The 21,384-nt window shown below is 34.1% G+C and overlaps 1 protein-coding gene across 1 annotated transcript in view; it reads right to left on the reverse strand.

Moving 5' to 3' along the window:
* Positions 1–21,384, reverse strand: part of PolE1 (DNA polymerase epsilon catalytic subunit 1) — a 415,552-nt gene that overhangs the window by 247,765 nt on the left and 146,403 nt on the right. Inside the window, exon 23 of the mRNA XM_090412775.1 lies at positions 14,904–15,048. Coding sequence (XP_090268901.1) covers positions 14,904–15,048 — 145 coding nt within the window. The remainder of the gene's footprint in view (positions 1–14,903; positions 15,049–21,384) is intronic.

The following is a 21,384-nucleotide window of genomic DNA, read 5'->3' on the forward strand; positions in this document are numbered from 1 at the left end:
ATGCTGGATAGAATACCAGTGAAATATTAGCAATTAAGTCAATAAATAGTTATTTTCTTATCAATCTGTATTTGCATCTATACTGTTAAAATTCAATCAACTTATCTGAATCTATTGCATATAGTTATAATCAAAACTGTGAGAAAATGTTTTCGAAGCTACTTAGAAAAACATAGAAATGGAGAAAGAGCACTGCAAAAGGAATCAAAATTCATAAGAGGTGACAAAATTTAAAAAAATTATTAACAGTACTAACAAATGATAGCACAGTAGAAAATATCCAAACAGAATGCAATCAGGGGTGTGTGCATGCACGCATGCACACGCAACTTAAGTTAGAAAAAAGCACTAGAAACCTGAAATGTGAAAAAGCAGCTGAGATAGCTATAAACTAAAGTACTGAAATATGGCCGTATTCAAGTTTTTCAGTGGCTACCTGCGTAATGCAAAAGGCTTGGTCAATCAAATATTTGGAGAAGAACTCTCATCATACCAATTTACATAAAATGTTACAGAGGAATTTGCTTATAGAGTATTTCAGGAAAGATTTATGCGTGCATACTGAGAAAAGGCTATGAAAAGCCGAATGGGAAACTGATTAAGAACAAGTGGATTTAAGACAAATATGGATTTCAAGACCATATTTTTACCTTACTTATATAAGAGAAGAAATCATAAGAATATAATAATTATCTCTGTTTAAGCTTCTGTAAAAAGCATAGAGATATCAAGGAGAAAAATGTTCAAAAGACTAAATCTATAGGACGTAAATGGAACATTATACAGAGACAAGCACTAGCAGCTAGAACTAAAGGACATACACTACAAGATGATGGTTTAGTGTTAAATGATATGTAAGGGAGGAATGCACATTATCTTCACACTTATAATCTGTATGGGCATTATTAAGAAAATATTAAACCTGATATAGTTTCCTTATCTATATGTAGATAATGATGCCCTCAAATTAATCTGATAAAGGTCTTCAAGAACCTTATCCAAATTAAGCAACTGCTGTAAGAAATCTGGTATTAATAAAAAAATAAAAATAAAATAAAAAAAAAAACATGAAAATAGGCAAGCAAATGGACATCAGCTGCATTATCACTCATGGACCTACAGAATGAATAGATTAAGATGAATATGGATTTCAAGACCTGAGCGACTGAAGCATAATTTTAGTGAAGAAAGCATTAAACATGGAAACAGATAACAGACTAAGCAAGGCTAGTATGTTGAGAAGCCAGATGAATTATTTTTACAGGTGATTATAGCAAACACCAGTAAAACAGACTTGCTAACTAAAGCAAACTACTGAAAAGCATTAATCAAATTGCCATAGGCATGTGTGTATGTGTGTGTAGGGAGGGAGGGGGTATATTTTGACTTATTCCCTAACACTAAAAGTGATTTAAATTCTTAATTTCAAAACAAAAAAGAAAATACTAAAACTAAACTCCAAATCTAGCTTGCACATGGATTCATATCCCAGGACATCACATAAACATCTTAATCACCAAATTAATCCATTAATAAAGTAACTCATTAATCCATCAAGAGACTAAGTCTTCAAAGAATCTTATAACAAAAATAAAAATCTTTAATTTACAAAAACAAATATATACAAAATCAAATGTTAATACTGCAACTTCCATAATTCTGAATGTAAGTTCCAGAATTTTAGTCTGTTTTGTCTCCTTTTTATTTCTTCTTGAATTCACACAGAGAAAGACTAACACAAAAACTGCTCTCTATATGGCAGCAACATAAGACAATAAAATTCTTCTTGCATCCTAAAATTACAGTAACACTAAAAAAGAAATCTTTGCTTCATTCAGACAATCTGTCACTTCAGAATAACTTTGCCTTCTATATGAAACATCTAAAGAAATGACTAAAACTAACCAACTGTTAGAAATCACTTATCAGACTGAAAATCTTAAATAAACAAACTTTACTGTGCTCCATTTCTATATAAACTGGAAATCGATAAAACTCCTTTCAGCTTTAACTGAATTAAATTCTTTATGGATTAATAACCACTAAAATTTACACTTATCTTTTTATACAAGGATACTTTTTTAAAGGTCTGTTTATTTAAGATCAGTGAAGTTTATGTGTGTGAAGATATCCATATTAAATTTCAGACATCCCATAGGTACATACTAAGTACTATTCTCAAAGAAATTCATTACAGCAAACTATCAACTATTCCTTGGGGGGGGGGGGATCCTTATGAGTTTTTGCTATAATGATACTGTACATAGAAAAAGAGATAAAAACTAGCCACAAAAACAAAGCTAACAGAACAAGATAGTGTTGAAATAAATTTTAACATATGGATCAAAGAATTGAGTTAGAAATAAAACAACTATTCGAAGCATGGACACCACAAATATGAGTTTAAGGAAAATTATAAGTAAAAAGATAGCAACAGAAGCATAATTATGTTAAAAATATGGTTATCAGAAAAGTAACCCGACATATTTAATACTCAAGAATGAGAAAGTAGATCTGGCTAGCCTAAAACAGTATGGCACGCTCATCTCTCAGAATGAGAAATGAAAGATGTGACAATAATAGAGCAAATGATTTTGACACTTATGGTTGGAAAAAACCCAGAAGAAGAGCAAGATATAGTCAGATTGATGCAATTAATGTAAGAGCAAATCAGGAATCTAAACAAATAATAGAGCAATTGGGGAAAGAGGAGAGTCATTTGAAAACTGGTCATGAAGTATTGTGTTAAATGTCATAATATCTGGTACACCCCCATTAGAATATACACCAAAAAGTGATGATAATAATGAAATTAAAAATACTTTTATTGTCTTTAAAAAATATAAAATAATTTTAATATATCTACAAATGTTCTGGCTTGGTTGGCTGAGTAGTTAGTGTAAATGATCTCCAACCAACAGGCTGCAGGTTTGAATCCTGCTGTGGGCATGAATGTTTGATGCCTTTAGGTAGGAAATGAATTGCAATGCTTGGTGTGAGACCACTGTCTCATTCACTGGAGGTCTGAAGTAGCATGAAAAAAGTTTCATATTTGTTCTCAACTCCTGGGGGGAGTCAGTGACTTTAAAAAACACATCTCAGGTGGTTCAGATATACTGAATAAAGACATGCAGACCAACAAGACCAGAGAGGACTATCAACTGGACAGAAAGGCTAGCCTCTCACACAGTCCTCTAGATCAGTAGTTCCCAGCCTTTTTCCACTTGCGTACTCCTTTTAAACCCATTTCTATAAATTGTACCCCTTGTTTTTAAAATAGCTGTTTTTAAATACTGACACTTTTGTTCAGTGCCTATCTTAATGTAAAATGGTTTACTTTACTTGTTTTTTTGCCATTGCTGATTATTTTTTGTGTACCCCCGAATGGCCCAGCATGTACCCCAAGGGGTTACGCATATCATCAGTTGGGAACCGATGCTCTAGATAGATCTGCTTACTCTGAATCAGACTCCTATATCTGTACTATTTGGTCTCTCTATGTCAATCAACTTTTGTTTTCTTCCAATCCTGATGCTATTAGAGTATTTGATGGCTATGCATGAGAGGTCTTTCTTTTTAGCTTAATCCCTAGATAGGTTATTTATGACTCTTTAGCCTTGGTCGACAACATACATAAGAGAAGGTCACTCTAAAATAAAATCCTGGTCCAACAAGCTGGGAGTTCTGTGACAGATCAGCTCAATTTAAAAATAATACTGCTCTGAATCTCAAAAAAAAAAAAAAAAAAAAAAAAAAAAAAAAAAAAAAAAAAAAAAAGGAAATATCAGTGGATCTTAGTGATGACTCTGCAAGATATACGGGAGTGGAGTGAATAAAACTAGAAGGGGAGGAATTGTTAATTATAGTAACATATGCTCTGTGTTTAAATTAAGCTGGTCTTAATTTAAACATTAATACAACAATAGTGATGGCTGCTGGAAATTAGGATGAATTTATAACATTGAGAAAGATAAAATAGAGGTGGTTGAAAGTTATGATTTACTGGGATCCAGAATATGAGATGATGGTCAATGTGAAGACGAAATTAAAAGAAGAATAGCTATGGGAAAAAAGCTTAAACCTGACAAAAATGATAAAAGATGGAGATGTTAGTAAGAGATGTCAACGCACATCTTTCTTAATGAAGCTGGTTCATTAAGAAAGACAGAAAGCAAACTGATTCATTTGAATTTTGGATGTGGAGGAGACTATTAAGAAAATTTTAGAGAATATATAGACAGAATGCTCCTTGAAGGCAAGAAGCAATGACTGCTATAGAGAAGTTAATGAACTTTGGGCATATTATGCAAGCAGATGAATCGCTGGAAAGGCAGTTATATGGGGGAAGATTGAGAAGGAGAGGAAGACTACAAAAGAGTTCAATGAACATCTTAAAGGAACTTACCAATTTGAACTTAAAACTATTAAAAGAAAATAATAGATTTAGTTTAATCCTTTATCCCAGTGAGAGCAAACAAAGTTTGCGCCTGAAAATATCTTCAGGAAATATCTTCTGAAAATATCTTCAGGCGCAAACTTTGTTTGCTCTCACTGGGATAAAGGATTAAACTAAATCTATTATAGTCTAACCTAGTGATAAATAAATTTTCAAAATATTAAAAGAAAAGACAAGAGACTGAGTGAAATAGAGAGTCTGGATGCATTATATCACCAAGTGCCAGAAACAACTGGATGACACATAGCAACAATGTCCAATGCAAAGACACCTTGCTCAAAGTGAAAAGGACAAATATTTTGAAAATCTAAGAGAAATGACTGAAATCAGCAAGTGGAAATGATCAATTATTATTGGTAGATAACTCGACTTATATGGTCGAGTTGGGTGGAGTGATAATCACTGTGTGGTGGGATGTCATGGAGAAGACCATGTTAATGACAACAGGTGCAAGTCAATTCAGGTGTGTGAAGAGAAATGCTAGGTGGTAAATGACTATTATTGACATCAAGATATACACAAGTTTACATCGACTCAACCAACTAAGGATCTGAAATTAGTAACTAATACTGTGATAACCATACAAGAGAGAGAGAATGGCAACAGTGCAAGAGATAAGTGTTTCATGGGATAAGTCAACAAGTGAAAGAGAAGATAAAAGAAAACTAGAGAGCATATAAGAAATGATTAAGCAGTAAAACTTCTCAGAATAGAGAGGAGTACAACAACATTAAGAGATGAGTGAAAAGAATAATATGATTAACACTAAAAAAGAAGTGGGGAATTCTCGTAGACAGGCTTATACGTTGGTTATGCATTATTAAAACACCTAAGGAATAGAACAACATAGTTAGGAATATAAATTAAATTAAACTTTAATAAATATTTTCCGATATTTCGGCAACGTCACGTTGCCATTTTCTAAAGGAACTTACAAAAAAGTTACGTGCAATGTAGGCACTACAACACAGAAACTGGGAATGAAAAGATGAAGCTATTGTTCTCCTAACAGTCCTGATGGTGCCCTCTAGCGGGCTAAGTAGGTGTTCTTGGCCATTGGGCTGAAGGTCTGCAGATGTAGGTCTCCCAAATTTGTTGAGGTTTGGAGAATTTCTCAGGGCTGAGGCTGATTCCATAAAGAGTCTTTCAAATTTGTATTTGATACGGTGTATCACTGTAGCTTTCTTCCACCGTATTCTGTAGCACGTATCCAGAGCATGGTCCGCAAGCCCAGAATAACTGTATTTGTGAAAACAGATGTAGTCCTTGTGTTCCGAAATTCTGATATTCGCTGTCCTGCCTGTTTGGCCAAAGTAAGACAGTTTACAACTGCAAGGGACCTGGTAAGCACCAGGTAGGTCTAGGGGAAGTGGTTGGTCTTTAGTGGAGCGGATAAGGGATGCCAATTTTCTGTAAGGTTTGTAACAGGAGGTCAGGTCATGTTTTTTTAAGATTTTGGTAATTTTTCCGAGGTGCCTCGGATGTAGGGAATGGTGATGGATTTAGAGTAATCCTTGTTTTTTTTTTGAGGGGGGGGGGGGGAATCTGTGGTTTGTAGGTTCTAATATTTTTTTTGGATTTTTTTGGGGGGGGGTAGCCATTGGCTGAGAAAGTGTTGAGGATGTGATTTAGTTCGGTGTTTAGGGCCAAGTCGTTTGAACAGATTAGTTTAGCCCTGTTGTATAGTGCTTTCACTACTCCATATTGTTGTGGGGGGGGGGATTGTTGGTGAATGTATCTGCCTGTATGGGTGGGTTTTCTGTAAACTGAGAAAACCAAGGATCCATTAGGCTGGCGGGTGACTAGTGTGTCTAGGAAAGGGAGGCTGTTGTTTTCCTCTTTTTCCAGAGTGAATTTGATTCTGGGGTGTTGGTTGTTTAAGTGTGTTAAGAAGGAGAGAAGTGTTTCAGAGCCATGTGGCCAAATAGCGAACAATTCATCAACGTAGCAAAGCCATGTGGTTGGTTTTTGTGGAGCAGAGGCTAAGGCTCTTTCTTCAAAGGTCTCCATAAAGAAATTAGGCAAGGGTGGGGAGAGTGGTGAACCCATGGCTGTCCCCTCTATTTGTTTGTAGAATTTTCCCTGCCAAAAGAAATAGCCTGAGTTCATTGTGAACTGAGATAAGGCTGAGATATTGGGAGAAAATTTAGCTTGGATTAGCTCTAAAGTTTCCTTGAGTGGGACATTTGTAAATAAAGAGGACACATCAAAGCTGACCATTATGTCAGTATGTTGGAGTGTAAGGTTTTCTATGCTGGCTTTGAAATGGGCTGAGTTTTTTATGTGTGATGGTGTGTTGCCAGTATAGTGTGTGAGCTCTTTGGCCAAATGTTTAGCTAATTTGTATGTGGAGGAATCAATGCCATCCACTATGGGAAGCAATGGCACATTTTCTTTGTGTATTTTTGGGAGTCCGTAAATATGGGGGGGGGGGTATAGAGTTAAATGGCTTTAATCTGTTGGTAACTTCTACAGGCCAATGATAACGAATTCTTTATTATTCTTCATTTCCTGTAGAGCTTTATATTCGTTGTTTGATATGTTGGTTTTTGGTGGTCTTGCTTTGGAAAGGATACAGGCTACATCCAGTCTTACACTGTTGGCGACTTGATGTGGAAGGTGGCGGATTCCGCACTCGATCTGGATCATAATATCCTCACTAGGTATTTTATTGGGAGCAATGGCAAAGTTGTGTCCACATGACAGCGCGTTGAGTGCTTCAGGCTTCAGGGTGACTGAAGAAAGGTTGATTACCGTGTTGGTAGCAGGTTTTGGAAAGACAGTAGAGTTCTTTTTTAATTTTTCGAACTTTTTCATCTGTCGGCCTCGTATTTTCAGCCTCAGCCCTAAGAAATTCTCCAAACCTCAACAAATTTGGTTGTATGCGACTGCCCCAAATTTGGGAGGCTTACATCTGCAGACCTTCAGCCCAACGGCCAAGAATACCTACTTAGCCCACTAGAGGGCATCATCAGGACTGTTAGGAGAACAATAGCTTCATCTCTTCATTCCCAGTTTCTGTGTTGTAGTGCCTACGTGCACGTAACTTTTTTGTAAGTTCCTTTAGAAAATGGCAACGTGATGTTGCCGAAATATCGGAAAATATTTATTAAAGTTTAATTTAATTTATATCCTTAACTACGTTGTTCTATTCCTTAAGTGTTTTAATAAATAAGAAGTGGGGAAAGAAAGTGAAATTGAATACCTAGTATGATATAGTTGCTCTGCTGATGCCTGGAGATTTATGTGACAGGTTAAGAGCCTTATAGATCTTAAGCAGGACTTTGATAAGAATAAAAAATTCCATTTAATTAAAAAACTGAAAATTAAGGAAATTTGCAATTAAAGAGAAATACACCAATCTCTTGTGTATTCCTCCTTAATTACAAATTTAATTAAAACTGAAAACATAATATTTTATTTATCATTATTTCATATTATTTTTAATTCGCTTTAAGTGTATTGCTACTGTTTATTTATTTTTCGTTAAAATTGTCAAATCAGTAATTTTCTTATATAAGTCCGGGTAAATGAATTAATTTGGATCAGTGGAAGTCAAACAGTGAGCTGAGTGAATACGATTATAAGCAAAGTGTAAAAACTCGATTGTAGCTTAAATATTCCAAAGAACATTAAATCGATTTTTTACTTAGGTTAAGTCCCATGTGAATATTGTAAAAAAATAAACTTTGCTTGTCTTGGTATGGTTTGTATTAGATGTTTTTGTAAATAACTCTTTTGAAGCTAACTGTATATACTGTTTTAATAAGAATATGTTAGTGTTAAAAACAAAGGCAATATTTTTGTCACTGAAGCCGTACATGGCGTTAGAAAGATTGTTATTGAAACTTGTATGTATGAGAAAGGCTTGCAGGCTCTAAGTGTAAGCATCTCTGAAGTCAGTCAGAAAGAGTTCACACAACTTTCCGATGACAGGCAACTTACAATCAAAAGAAAGTGGAGGAGAACAAAAGGCATGCCGAACCTCGAAACTTAAGATGAAAGACTCATACCGATTCTTTTTTTTTTGGGGGGGGGGGGTTGACAAACTTCATGCAAGGTCTCAGAGGAGGCCTAATAAAAAGGGACTGAAGCAAGCAGAAGGGGTCTCAGTGCCAGAATTGCTGTCAGAAAGGAGGCCATCCGGTCCAGAGTTCCCATCAGAGAGACTGCCCGGATCCACGTTGCTTGGAGGAGTTTTCCGCTTCCAGAAAGGAGCTTCTCGGTTCAAGACACTGTTAGAGAGAGAGAGACTACTTCTAGGCCGCAGATACGGTTTCAAATTGCCGAAAGGAAGAGTTCCATTGTTGAAGAATAGTTTCCAGGCCAGGTCAATGTCAGACATTCACCAGTGTGTTGTTTTCATTACAATTTGATGAATCAAACGACTTCACTGATATTGCTCAGTTAATGGTATTTATTCACATGGTATTTCAAGATTATTCAAGTAAAGAAGAACTTTTGAAAATTATACCATTATTGGGAAGGACTAGAGGAGAAGACATTTTTTCGGCATTTGATGAATTTGTGAAACACCACAAACTTCCACTTTTTAAACTTGTGTCTATTACTACTGATGGTGCTCCTGCAATGATAGGTAATAAATCAGGCTTCATTTCATTATGTAAAAATGATGACAAATATCCAAATTTTTGAACGTACCACCGTATTATTCACCAACAAGTACTGTGTAGTAAAAGATTAAACACAAAAGATATTTTGGATATTATATTTAAAATTGTAAATTCTGCTCGAGGAAAAGCCCTGCAATGCCGTTTATTTAAATTACAGGCAGATGATGATAGGAAACATCTGTTGTACAATAATGTTTGCTGGCTCAGCAGAAGTCAATTTTTAGAAAGATTTCTTGTATTAATTAACAATATAAAAAATTTTCTTGATGAAAAAGGAGATATTTATCCACAACTGAGTGATAAAAGGTGGTTGTCACACTTATCATTTTTAGTAGATTTCTGTACAAAATTAAGCAATTTAAATTTAGAGTTACAAGGTAGAGATAAAAATTTAATTGACATGTCAAGTTCAATAAAAACTTTCCAACAATACTTACTTTTATTAAAGAAAAATATAAATGACTGTGAATTTAGACATCTCCCATATTTATTACAATTTTTTGAACAAAATCAAGAAATGCTTCGCTATGATTTAAAATAATTTACTCATGAAATAGAATTAGTTGAGGAAGAAATAAATTCAAGATTTAAAGATTTTAATAAAACTGAAATGATTGTATCTTTTATCAATATTCCATTTCAAGAAAACTTGAACATCACAGAAATTTCAAATAAAATTAGTGGGCTGTTTGACATAAACTAAGCTGAAGTAGAATGTGAGATAATAAACATTCAGAATAGTTTACATTTAAAATCAATAAACAATGAAGTCATTTGGAAGTATGCACATGAAAAATTCCCAATATTAACTGATATTGCGTGAAAAATTCTGTCGTGTTTTGGATCGACATACTTGTCAGAATCCGCTTTTTCAAATATGAACATCATAAAAAATCAATTAAGAAACCAAATTACAAATGATTGTTTGGATGGTTGTCTGCAATTGGCCACTGCTTCATATCAACTTGACTATGAAAATATTACGGGGTCCAAACAATGCCAAATTTCACATTAACTTTTTTTTCTTTTTTTTTTAATCAACCAGCATTTCCTGTAACTTGTGAGTTTGTAATCAATCTGTTATTTTTTCTAACTTTGGTTTTCCAAAATAGAGAAATAAATATTTTATTCCAAAATATTTGTTGTTGTTTTTTGTTGTATTAAAATAATTAAAAGTGATAAATAAATTTTTAACTACACAAATAAAGTTTTTAGTTGTTTATTTGTGCATAATCAGGTACCATGTTGGGGGAACGTGATCTATATAAGAGAGTAGATCACCGAATAACTTATATATAAGAGAGTAGATCACCAAATAACTTTTTATAGAAAAGTAGTTCGCCTAGTAAAAAATTTGAACACCACTGCCCTAGAAGAACAACAATTACATTCTCTTCTTTTTGCTGATTATCAGGTGATCCTCAGGCAGACCAAGGAGAATGTAGAATACCAGATGAGAAAACTGTTGGACATATATATATATATTCTTTTTCTTCTTCTTCTTCTTATTATTATTATTCCTTCCCTCCTCTTATACCTTGCGGTGTCGAGGATTTTTCTACATTTAACAGCTACCATATCAAGGATAAGGCAGTTAGCCCTATGCCTGTAGTTGCGTGTTCATGGGTCGGTTTGCCTATTCTGGGGGATGAAAAACATGAGTTTCTGGGTGAAAAAACCCCTACCTCCATATGAGACCAGCTAACTTACCTTTAGTAGAAAGAGACCAGACCTCACATCACTGACTGGAATCAAACCCAGGTCTTTCCAACCAAAGGGCTTCGTCTATACTCACTGAGCTACAGAAGCTCTGGAGATATACACCTAAACCTCTTTTTATGCGATAGATGTGTTCCTAAAAATGACGCGTAAATAGAATCGCATAAAAAGAACTACTAACTCCATAGAAAAATTGAAGATTGGTTCCAAACCTGAAATATAAGCAAAATAATGAAAAAAACAAACATTAAATTCATTAAGATCATAAGATTTTTATTTACATTTCATGGAGAACACACATACATATAATGAATTTTAATACAAGGTGGTATCTAAAAGTTTTGAGGCTAGATTTGAACACGCCAACAGATGGCAGCACAAGGATTGCATGCACAGTCGCAGGGAGCACCTACCTTCATAAGTCAGTGTGCCAAAAGATATCATCCTGTGTACATCGGGAGCTGTGCAACTGATGCTATTCTGACCCTACGTTACCACATCTACGATTTCATCATGGACAGCAAGTTACAACAAAGAACAAACGTGAAATTCATGTTTGAAAAAACGTGAATTTCAAACATGTGAGGGCTGGATTAAAATCTTCGGTTAATGAAATGAAAGTCTGAAAATTACATATAGCTTACCATTTATTATTTCTTGACAAAATTATTAATTTTATAAAGTGATTTTTATTTTGATTTTGCTTAAAAAATGCAAATGCAAAAAATGCCGTAACTGTGTTGTCTACTCAAACACCAAATTCAAACTGCTAAGAACTGTATTATGCGCAGTCAGTTACGTAATTCAGGGAATTCCCAATAAATGAAATTCGTAAGAATTTAGAATTTTCTTAATTGAAACGAGAATGCAATTCTACAAAATTCTCAGAATTTTCTTGAATTATGGATTTTTTCCTAACTTAGACTTTAGGTTGGTCATGTAAAAGTGAATAAAAATCGCATAAAAAAAAATTTTTTTGATATCTTAATTCGCTTAAACTCTGAATTTGCATAAAAAAATTCGCATAAAAAGAGGCTTAGGTATATATATCCATAGGATTCTTAATAGTCTCCTCTATGACCATAATTCAAATGAAACAATTCGCTAATCCAGGTGAATAATCCAGCTTTCACATCCATACATCACTACTGGAAATACTATTGTTTTGACTTTTCTTTGCCTTAGTCACACTTCAACCTTTCAAAATTTTTTGCATACCTTTTTTTTCCCATGACCATCCTTCTTTTAATTTCGTCTTCACATTTACTATCATTTCAGATTCTGGACCCCAATAAATCATAACTTTCAATGATTTCTATTTTATCTCTCACTATTATAAATTCATTTAAATTGCCAAAAGCTATCACTTTTGTTTTGCTGATGTTTAAATTAAGCCCAGCTTTGTTACTCTCCTTCTTAACAAATAGAACCAACTGCTCCAGATCTTCCTTAGTTTCTGCTATGAGGGTTGTATGATCTGAATATCTTAAATTATTTTTCTGCCATCAATCTTAATTCCAGCTGGATCTTTGTCTAAGTTAGCTATTCTAATAATATATTCAATATAAATATTAAAAAGATAGGGAAAAGGTATACAATCCTGCCGCATCCCTTTTTCCACTCAAACACTGTTTCTCCAGACTGTTTTTACTGAAGCTTCTTGTTTGTCATACAGCTCTCTTATCAAGAGAATTAGCTGCTCGGTTCCATGAAAATTCATCGAAAAACAGTTAATCGAAAGACAATTCGTAGAAAATGCAATTCATCGAAAAAAAACAATTCACTGAAAATTTTAACTGAAATTTCATTAAATTGATCCAGCCAAAGCAGAATTGCTAATATCATTTCGAAACTTTTTTTTTTGAAAATGTTATGATAAAAGTGATCAATTCAGAACAAAAACTGAACCGTGCGGACAGCTTCTTGTACCGACAACTTCTGCTAAGTCAGAGAGTTACTGTAATACATAATTTGAACACGTTATTTCTTTTGCCCCGAACATTGCTGAACTGAAAACTGGAACGGTCGCCATTTTCTTGTAAAAGTTTCAAATAGCGAATCTGATTCAGATTCGCTATTTGAAACTTTTACAAGAACATTTTTTATTCATCCCATAATTTTATTTTTCAAATTTTATTCATTCTATTTGAATTATTATGAGATGAATAAAATTCATCCCATAATAATTGCTGTATTGAAGTGTCGCATATTACTACTAGTAGCAATAATAATAATAATGGAACCTGCGTAGGCTGGGCTTTTCCTCCCGGAAACAGGCAAATCAGTCCCATAAACAGACGTGAAACAGTTATCAGACAAGAAAGACAATAAGAAACCATATTGTTTTATAATTATTCCATATTAAAGTAGCATTGTTTTCTCACTCTGCACGGTTCAGTATTTGTACTAAATGGATCGCCTTTATCATAACATTTTCGAAAAATTTACATTTTCGGTGAAATGTATTTTCGATGAATTGTCGTTATGAATTGTTCATTCGATTAATTGTCTTTTCGATGAACTCTCCGGATACCAGCTGCTCAGGTATTCCCATTGATCTCATTACTATCCATGCAATCAAAAGCTTTCTTACAATCAATAAAACAGATGAATACTTCCTTATGAAATTCTCTTGTTCTTTCCATAATCCATCTCATTTTTACTATTTGGTCTCTAGTTTCTCTGCCTCTCCTAAGGCTTGCCTGCCTGTTTTTGTGGAATTTCTCTATTCACATATGGCTCCAGCCTTTGTTAGATCACTTTCAGCATAACTTTACTTGCATGTGAAATTAAAGTAATGTTTCTATAATTCTCACAATCTCTGAGATTTAATTTTTTTTTTTTTTTTGGAACTGGGATGAATACTGATGTGTTCCAATCTCTAGGCCAGTATATTTTCTTTCAAACCTGTTAACAAATTTCATTTCAGTCAATATATTCACTATTTCATCTCCAGATGGTCTCAACAATTCCAATGACACTCCATCAGTTCCAGGAGCTTTTCCTTTTGGCAGCTTTTCCATTGTTGATATCACTTTTCATTATCATGGGTTCCTTGACAAATTCTCTCCTTTCAAATTCTCCTTCAATATTATTATCTTTAATGTACAAATCCTCTACATACTCATTCTATCTTTTTTTCATTGCTTCTTCTTCCATCAGAAATTTTCCCAAATTATTTTTTTAGAACTCATAATATAGAGATAAACTTCTCTGTAACATCATTTATTTTTCTAAACAGATCTCTTGTTCTACCTGTAATATTGCTTTCTTTAATTTCCTTGCACCTTTTGTTTAGATGTTTTTTCTTATCTTTCCTAGCCTGTCTCTGGACTAAATAATCCAACCTTTTCTTTGTTTCTCTGAAGTCTCATTTTTCTTCTTTCCTCTGATATTTGAATAGCTTCTTCTGACACCCATTTACAATCTTTCTTTCTTGTTGCTTTATTTAGTCTTCTCTGCTACTTTTATGACTGTACATTTTGTTTCTTCCCACAGTTCTTCTAATTCTCTTCCTGTCTTTTCCAAACTTTTTAATTTTTTTCCAACTTCTACTTTAAATCATATAAATGCTTCATTTATATGATTTACATCACATCTGATACTGTCTTTTTGTTTCTTCTTAGCCTTTAATTTCAATTTAACTTCAGCTATCAATAATTCATGATCTGCCCCACAGTTTGCACTTGGATAGCACTTTTCCATCTTCTGCTGGCAACAATATAATCTATCTGATTTCTGTATGCACCACTAGCTGAAGTCCAAGTGTACAATCTTTTTATTATGTTTTTGAAAGCAAGTGTTTGCAATAAAGCAACTGTTCTCGACACAAAATTCCAACATACTTTCTCCTACTTCATTCCTCACCTAACTAACCAAATTTTCCAGTGATGCCTCATTCTTCTTTTTAATAGTGCAATAATATAGTAGTAATTTCATTTTATTCTCTTTACCTTCATTATTTAAATTCTAAAATAGCTGAAATAAAACATACATCAAATGAAAAATAAATTTAATTCATTAAGTAACCATGCTGCCAATGAATACAAGATAAGTAGTTTCAGTTTGAAATATACACAAAAAAATATTCTTACCTGAACCATTATATTTAACATTGCACCAGGATAAGAAATAGTTACTTTTGGTTTCTTTGAGCTAGTTGTTTCTATTATGTAATTCTCAGGAAAAGATGCAGGCAATACACACCAGATACCATCTGTGTCTAATTCAAGAGGACGCCTGCAAAACAGAAATGCAAAAATTACAACATTGCAATATGCATATATCCCTGTTTTTTTTTAGGCCCTAGGCCCAGTGGTCTGTTATGCTCAAGTAACTTGGCTTCTTATAAATTTAATTTTGGTGATGAAATTCATCCACCACCTAAAGATATTTAGAAACATCCATGCCCATGGTGGGATTTGGACTCGCAACCTGTTTGTTGGAGAGGAAATACACTATCTTCTCAGCCGACCAGGTAAGCAAATAAGAATATTTTAATAATAATCCTTTAAAATATTTACAGATGCCAGGACAGCAGGTAGCTAGCCTGGAATTTGATACCAATTCTCCTTCGATGATGTCTACATTAAAGTAAGACATTAAATTTGCTATCATTCAAACTCAATATAAACCTGGCAACACATTCCTCAAACCTTGTCCAGCTGATTACAATATATTCCATAGTTCTTAGAATATTATTAAACACATTATGGCTTCTAAGCAATACAAAATAATTACAATACAATAGTACTATAGTAAAGAACTCCTGTCTTCTTCTTATATACATCACTAAAGATCAACAGAGAGAGACCATAAAATATATTTCATTTTGTTAAAATATACTATCATCTAAGGTGAGTTTCAGTGAGCAGCAATGCAAGTTTACATTAGGTACATTATTATTATTATATGACACCTATGGAGTTCAAAGTCTCATCATGGAAGATTACGCTATCTACTGCCTTCACTATGCCCTATACCAAACACCAGAATATTTTTGTTTATTAATTACAGCTCTAGCCCAATTTGATTGCAGGATGAAAAACCAGAGTATTCAGAAAAAGCTTGATGAAGAACAAGCTGGATTCAGGCCAAATAGAGGCTGTCAGGATCAGATCTTCACTTTACGACAAACAGTTGTGAAAGCATGGGAATATAACAAAGATCTGTATTAAAGTATTGTAGATCTGGAAAAGTACATATGACAAGGTGAAAAGAGAAAAGCTATTCAAAACACTACAGTTATATTGTGTCAATGGAGAATTATATCAAGTAATACTTAGTCTTTATTTGAGTTGCAAGTCAGCAGTTAGAACTGAAGGAAGTACAGGAAGGTGGTTTAATGTTAAATCTGGTGTCAGACAAGAATGTACATTATCACCCTCTGTTATTCATTATCTATATGGATCACATTATGAAGGAAAGTGGTATTAAACATGATATCAGAATTGGAGATGTTAATGTCAGCTCTTTGCTTTATGCGGATGATGTTATACTTCTAAATAAATCCGCTACAAGTTTGCAAGATTCCCTGACTAAACTGAATAACTGTTGTAATAGATATGGTATGAAGGTCAGCAATAAAAAGACAAAGACAATGAAAATAGGTAGAATCATTGAAAATGTCAGCTGTGTTTTGAACAGAGAACCTGTGGAACAAGTAAAACATTTCAGCTACTTAGGCATGATTTTTAGTGAAGATGGTAAATTAAATATGGAAATAGACAACAGAATCAACAAAGCTGGTATGGTAGGAAGTCAATTGAATAAATTCATATGAAGTAAGAGAGAAATTAGTTGGAACACTAAATTAGCTGTATACAAGACAGTGTTCAAACCAGTTTTAACTTATGGATCTGAGAGCTGGGTCAGAAGGAAAACACTTGACCAAAGACTACAGACCGCAGATATGAGAGTCCTAAAAAAGATTAGAGGCATGTACAGATGGCATCAATGGCAATACCATATTAAAAACGAGGATATTAGGAAAGAACTTGACATTGCGAGCATCCAGGAATGCGTTAGCAGAGCTAATCTCAGGTGGTATGATCACTTAAACAGAATGGCCGAGGAAAGATTAGCAAAAAAAACATGTGTTCTCTGCCAGGTTGGCAGCAAAACAACCCAGAGGAAGACTAAGATATAGGTGGATTGATACGGTACAAAGTGCCTTAGACGATAGAAATATAAGATCTGATAATGTTGCAGTCTTGACAACTAACAGACTGATTTGGAGGAAAATTGTAGATAGGAAGTTAGTAATGATTTAAATTTTTCATGTAGTACTATCATATCCTGTAAACCCCTTGAGGGTACATGTCAGGAATTTGATGATGTATTCAGAATCAGAGTTGCTTAAATGTTAAAGCCAAATAACTAAGGAAAAGACGTGCACATTTAAGAAATCCATAGAACCAATCAGGGATTAACCTATTCTTCACCTTCTCAATGGTGCATTATGTTAGTAGGAACAGGTAACTCTTGTTATAAGAGCTTTTGTTATCCTCATTTTTGTATATATACACAGTTTCATTTCTGAAATATTCCAGATATGTGTTTTATTTCCTACCTCTCTCTGTCTGCCGTGCTCAGTGTCCATTTTGTGTCCTTACTGCCTTATGATCTATGTAGCAAGTATTGTCTTTATCTGTAAAAATAAAATTCTGACAAAAGATCAAAGTAACCAACACCTTTTGCTGCAAATTTTAGGTGGTTTGATCCTCTATAAAAGTCACTATGCTTTATTGTAGAAAGTCAGGTTGAGATTGTACTCAACATGACTAGCAAGGCTGGAGCTGCATATCGCATCAGCACTGAAGAATTAAATAATCTCTTCAAAGCAAATATAGCAGGAGTAGGAGGTTACATGGCAAAGTAGGTGTTTAATCTAGATGAAACTGGGTCTGTGATGTAGGGCTTCAGCATTTTCTTTATATAAACGCTCGTGTTTATATAAGGATCAATGCAGTAGCTTGGTGTTTTTCCATTGGATCCTATGGTTAGGGTTTTCAACTCCATACTGTGTGAGGCCAGATTTGCGCAGTTTGATAAGACAGATGTGGTCTTGATTTAGAGATGCATTTACTTATAGATCTTCCTGTTTGTCTGTAGTAAGACATCTTACAAGAACATGGAACTTTGTATACACCAGGTAGCAAAATGTCTAAAAGTTTCTCTCTATCATAAACCAACTTTTTCAGGCCGTTACATTTACAGGTCATCAGCTCACCATCCTTCTCAAAAATATGGCATCATAAAATCTTTGGTATCCAGAGCACACAAATTTTGTTCCTCTGAAGAATCTTTTAAACAAGAATTGAAAATTATTAAAGATACAGTCTTATTAAATGAATACAATTCAAAAACAACTCAAAAAATCATCAGCTACTTATTTCACTACCTACACATCAATCCAAGACAAGAAGAAGATCCTAGGACACCTATACCATATATCAAAGGAATCTCGGAACATTTGTCAAAAATTATGAAGAAATACAAACTCACTGCCACCTATAACCAATCAACCAGATACAAAATTTGCTACCTTCTCCAAAAGACAAACTCTTACCTCTGATGCTACTTGGCATATACAAAGTTCCATGTTCTTGTAAGATGTCTTACTACAGACAAACAGGAAGATCTATAAGTAAACGCATCTCTGAACATCAAGACCACATCAGTCTTATCAAATTGCACAAATCTGGCCTTGTACAACATGGAGTTGAAAACCCTAACCATAGGATCCGATGGAAAAACACCAAGCTACTACATAGATCCTTATATAAACATGAGCATTTATATAAAGAAAGTACTGAAGCCCTACTTCACAGACCCAATCTGAAACGTAATGACTGTCTCACTATCTCACAAGTCTGAGAAATTATTATCCTCAATTGTATAAAATAAATTCATCAGATATATTTTTATTTTAATTACAGTTAAATTTTTTTAAGACCTCAAACATGCTACTGTACACATAGAGGGATTCTAATGTTAAACATGCGCACTAACTGTTCCTTTGTATGTAATTCCTGGTATTGTTTGTAAAAACTGTACTGATGATGTCTTAAGATACTTAAGACGAAATATCTACATATTATTATAATTTAATTACATATTCCAATTAAATAATTTAACTGGAATATGTGTGAATTTTTTAGTTAGTAGAGTAGGAAATCACTACCAGACATATAGAAATGTTCTGGAAAATTTAAAGAAAATAGCAAAGCTAATAATAATGGTTAGTGTTTGCTGGATTCCTGTCCTGTCCATGACCTGAGCAATCCTTTGCTGGATTGCTCAGGTCATGGACTTTGTCCTTACTAACATTACTAACATCATGTTTCAACAGAAAGAGCATTTGTACATGTTTCAACATGTACAAATGTTCATGGAGAGAAGACAAGAAATAAGAAAAGTCACACTGATAGTGATATTTCCATGTTAGTTCAGGATACGAGAGTATGCAGAGGATGTGAAATAGGAAGTGATCACATTTAGTTTTCAGCTGAATAAAATGAAATATCACATTGAAAAGAAAAGTGTATAAAAAAGTTTTTAAACAAATTAAGATCAAACAGCTTTCAGAGGCGAACTGAAATATGCAAATATTATTCAAGAAAAAATTTAAAAAGTTTGAAAAGAAGAATGAAACTTTGCAGGCTCAGCAGCAGAATGATGAAGAAAGCATTAATTAATTCAGCCAAGGAGGTATGTGATGAAGTTGTCTGCAAGAATAGAAAAAGCAGAACTTCGTTGGGGGGACTCAAGTTAAAAGTGACAGTTTGGGAGAGAAGAAAGCATGCTGAAAGTTACTGAATATTAAGTCAGTAGATGCCATCAGATAATAAAGAGAGAAAAAAAATCTAAGAAAGCTAAGCTATATGTAAAAGTCGCTAAACAAAATTCATGTGAAAGCTTAAGTAAGAACAAAGAAAATTGATATCTCAAGAGTGACAAAATGTTCCAAGCTATTCAAAAGCTTGGAAAAGTAAGATGAGTACTATGAATGAAATCAGAGATGATAAAGGTGCATAAAAATTGAAGATATTCTGGATGTCTGCAGTAATTACTTTGAAAGATTATTAAAGATATAAGCAACAAGATAATCTGAGAAATCAGATAATTTCATTATTGAGACCACAATCTTGCTTACTGGAGGCCTGAAGTGGCTTGAAAAATTCCCATATTTGGTCTCTAGACTAGATTTCTAAATCTCCCCAAAAATGCCATCCAAAGAAACCTAAAAATGTGAAAAATCAGCACAAAACGGTATTTCAATAAAAATATTCAAATATGAAGGTATAAAAATTTTAGTAGCTAAACTACATAATTCAGAAGGTCATGATGATTGGAGTACAGCACTCACAGTACCTACCTAAAAAGTGAAATAAAACAATGAGAGAATGAGAAATAGTTGTTTCATGCCATGATGGCAAGAAAAGAGCTAAAGGAGATCAAAATATTGGATGATGCAGTCAGTAGTGCCTTAGAAGACTGAAATGCAAGATCTGACATATTGAAAACATGGCAAAAAACAAATTAATATTATTATTGTCAACAAACTTCCATGGAATCAAGAGACTCATAGAGGGAGGTCCTACTCTCACATGCACAGCTCATCGTACTTTGACTTAAATGCATTCACTGTCCCTGCACTCATGACACTCTCAGGCAAGGCATTCCAATCACCTACCACTCTCCGTGCAAAAAATCTACTCCTATCCCACCCACCTTATATAACTTCCAGGGATGACCTCTCATTCTCCCCTGTCTCCAGATATTCTATGAAAAACCTTATCCACACTAATCTGGTAATCACCCCTTACCAACTTATATGTCCCAATCGTGTCTCCTGTCTTCCTTCTATCCACTAGGCTCTGTAATTTTCATTCTCTCAATTTATCCTACATTCCAGAGACCAGAAACCAACATAATCAATCATCTCCAGAACCTCTTCAACATCTGTACACAGTGATTCATATGCAGCCTGAAGAAAGTATTGTAGAAAGGAATCAAAACATCATTACTTCTGCATGTCAGTATTCTTTACATCGTTCCCATAATCTGCTGTGTTGTCCTCACAATTTTAGCAAAATGTCCACAAAATTTCAAGTCTCTATCCACTACAACACCCAAATCCTTCATCTCCTCCAAAATATTCCCCAATCCTATACTCTGCATCCCGTCTTTGCTTCTCAAATTTGAAAATCTTACACTTTGCAATGTGAAACTTACATTCACATATACTCACCCATTCGGACAGGCTATTTAGGTCCTCTTGCAAAACTACATCTGCCCTACTTCTCATAACTCTCCTCAACTTTGCACCATCTGCAAACAACTGTATATCATTATTTAAGCCCTTTCCAATGTCATTTACAAACAAATTAAACAACAATGGCTACAAAACAGACCCCTGGTGTATGCCACTAGTGACTTTCCTCTTCTAGGATATCACTTCCCCAAACACAACCTGTTGATACCCATCAGACAGTCAATCCAACATACTAATCTACTAATCCAATCCCTCTGTTCCAATTCAATTACTAGTTTGTCATGTGGTAATCTATC

This window comes from Typopeltis vanoorti, chromosome 23 (assembly GCF_054136105.1).
Source record: "Typopeltis vanoorti isolate ZY-2024b chromosome 23, IOZ_Tvanoo_1.0, whole genome shotgun sequence".
NCBI lineage: Eukaryota > Metazoa > Arthropoda > Arachnida > Uropygi > Thelyphonidae > Typopeltis > Typopeltis vanoorti.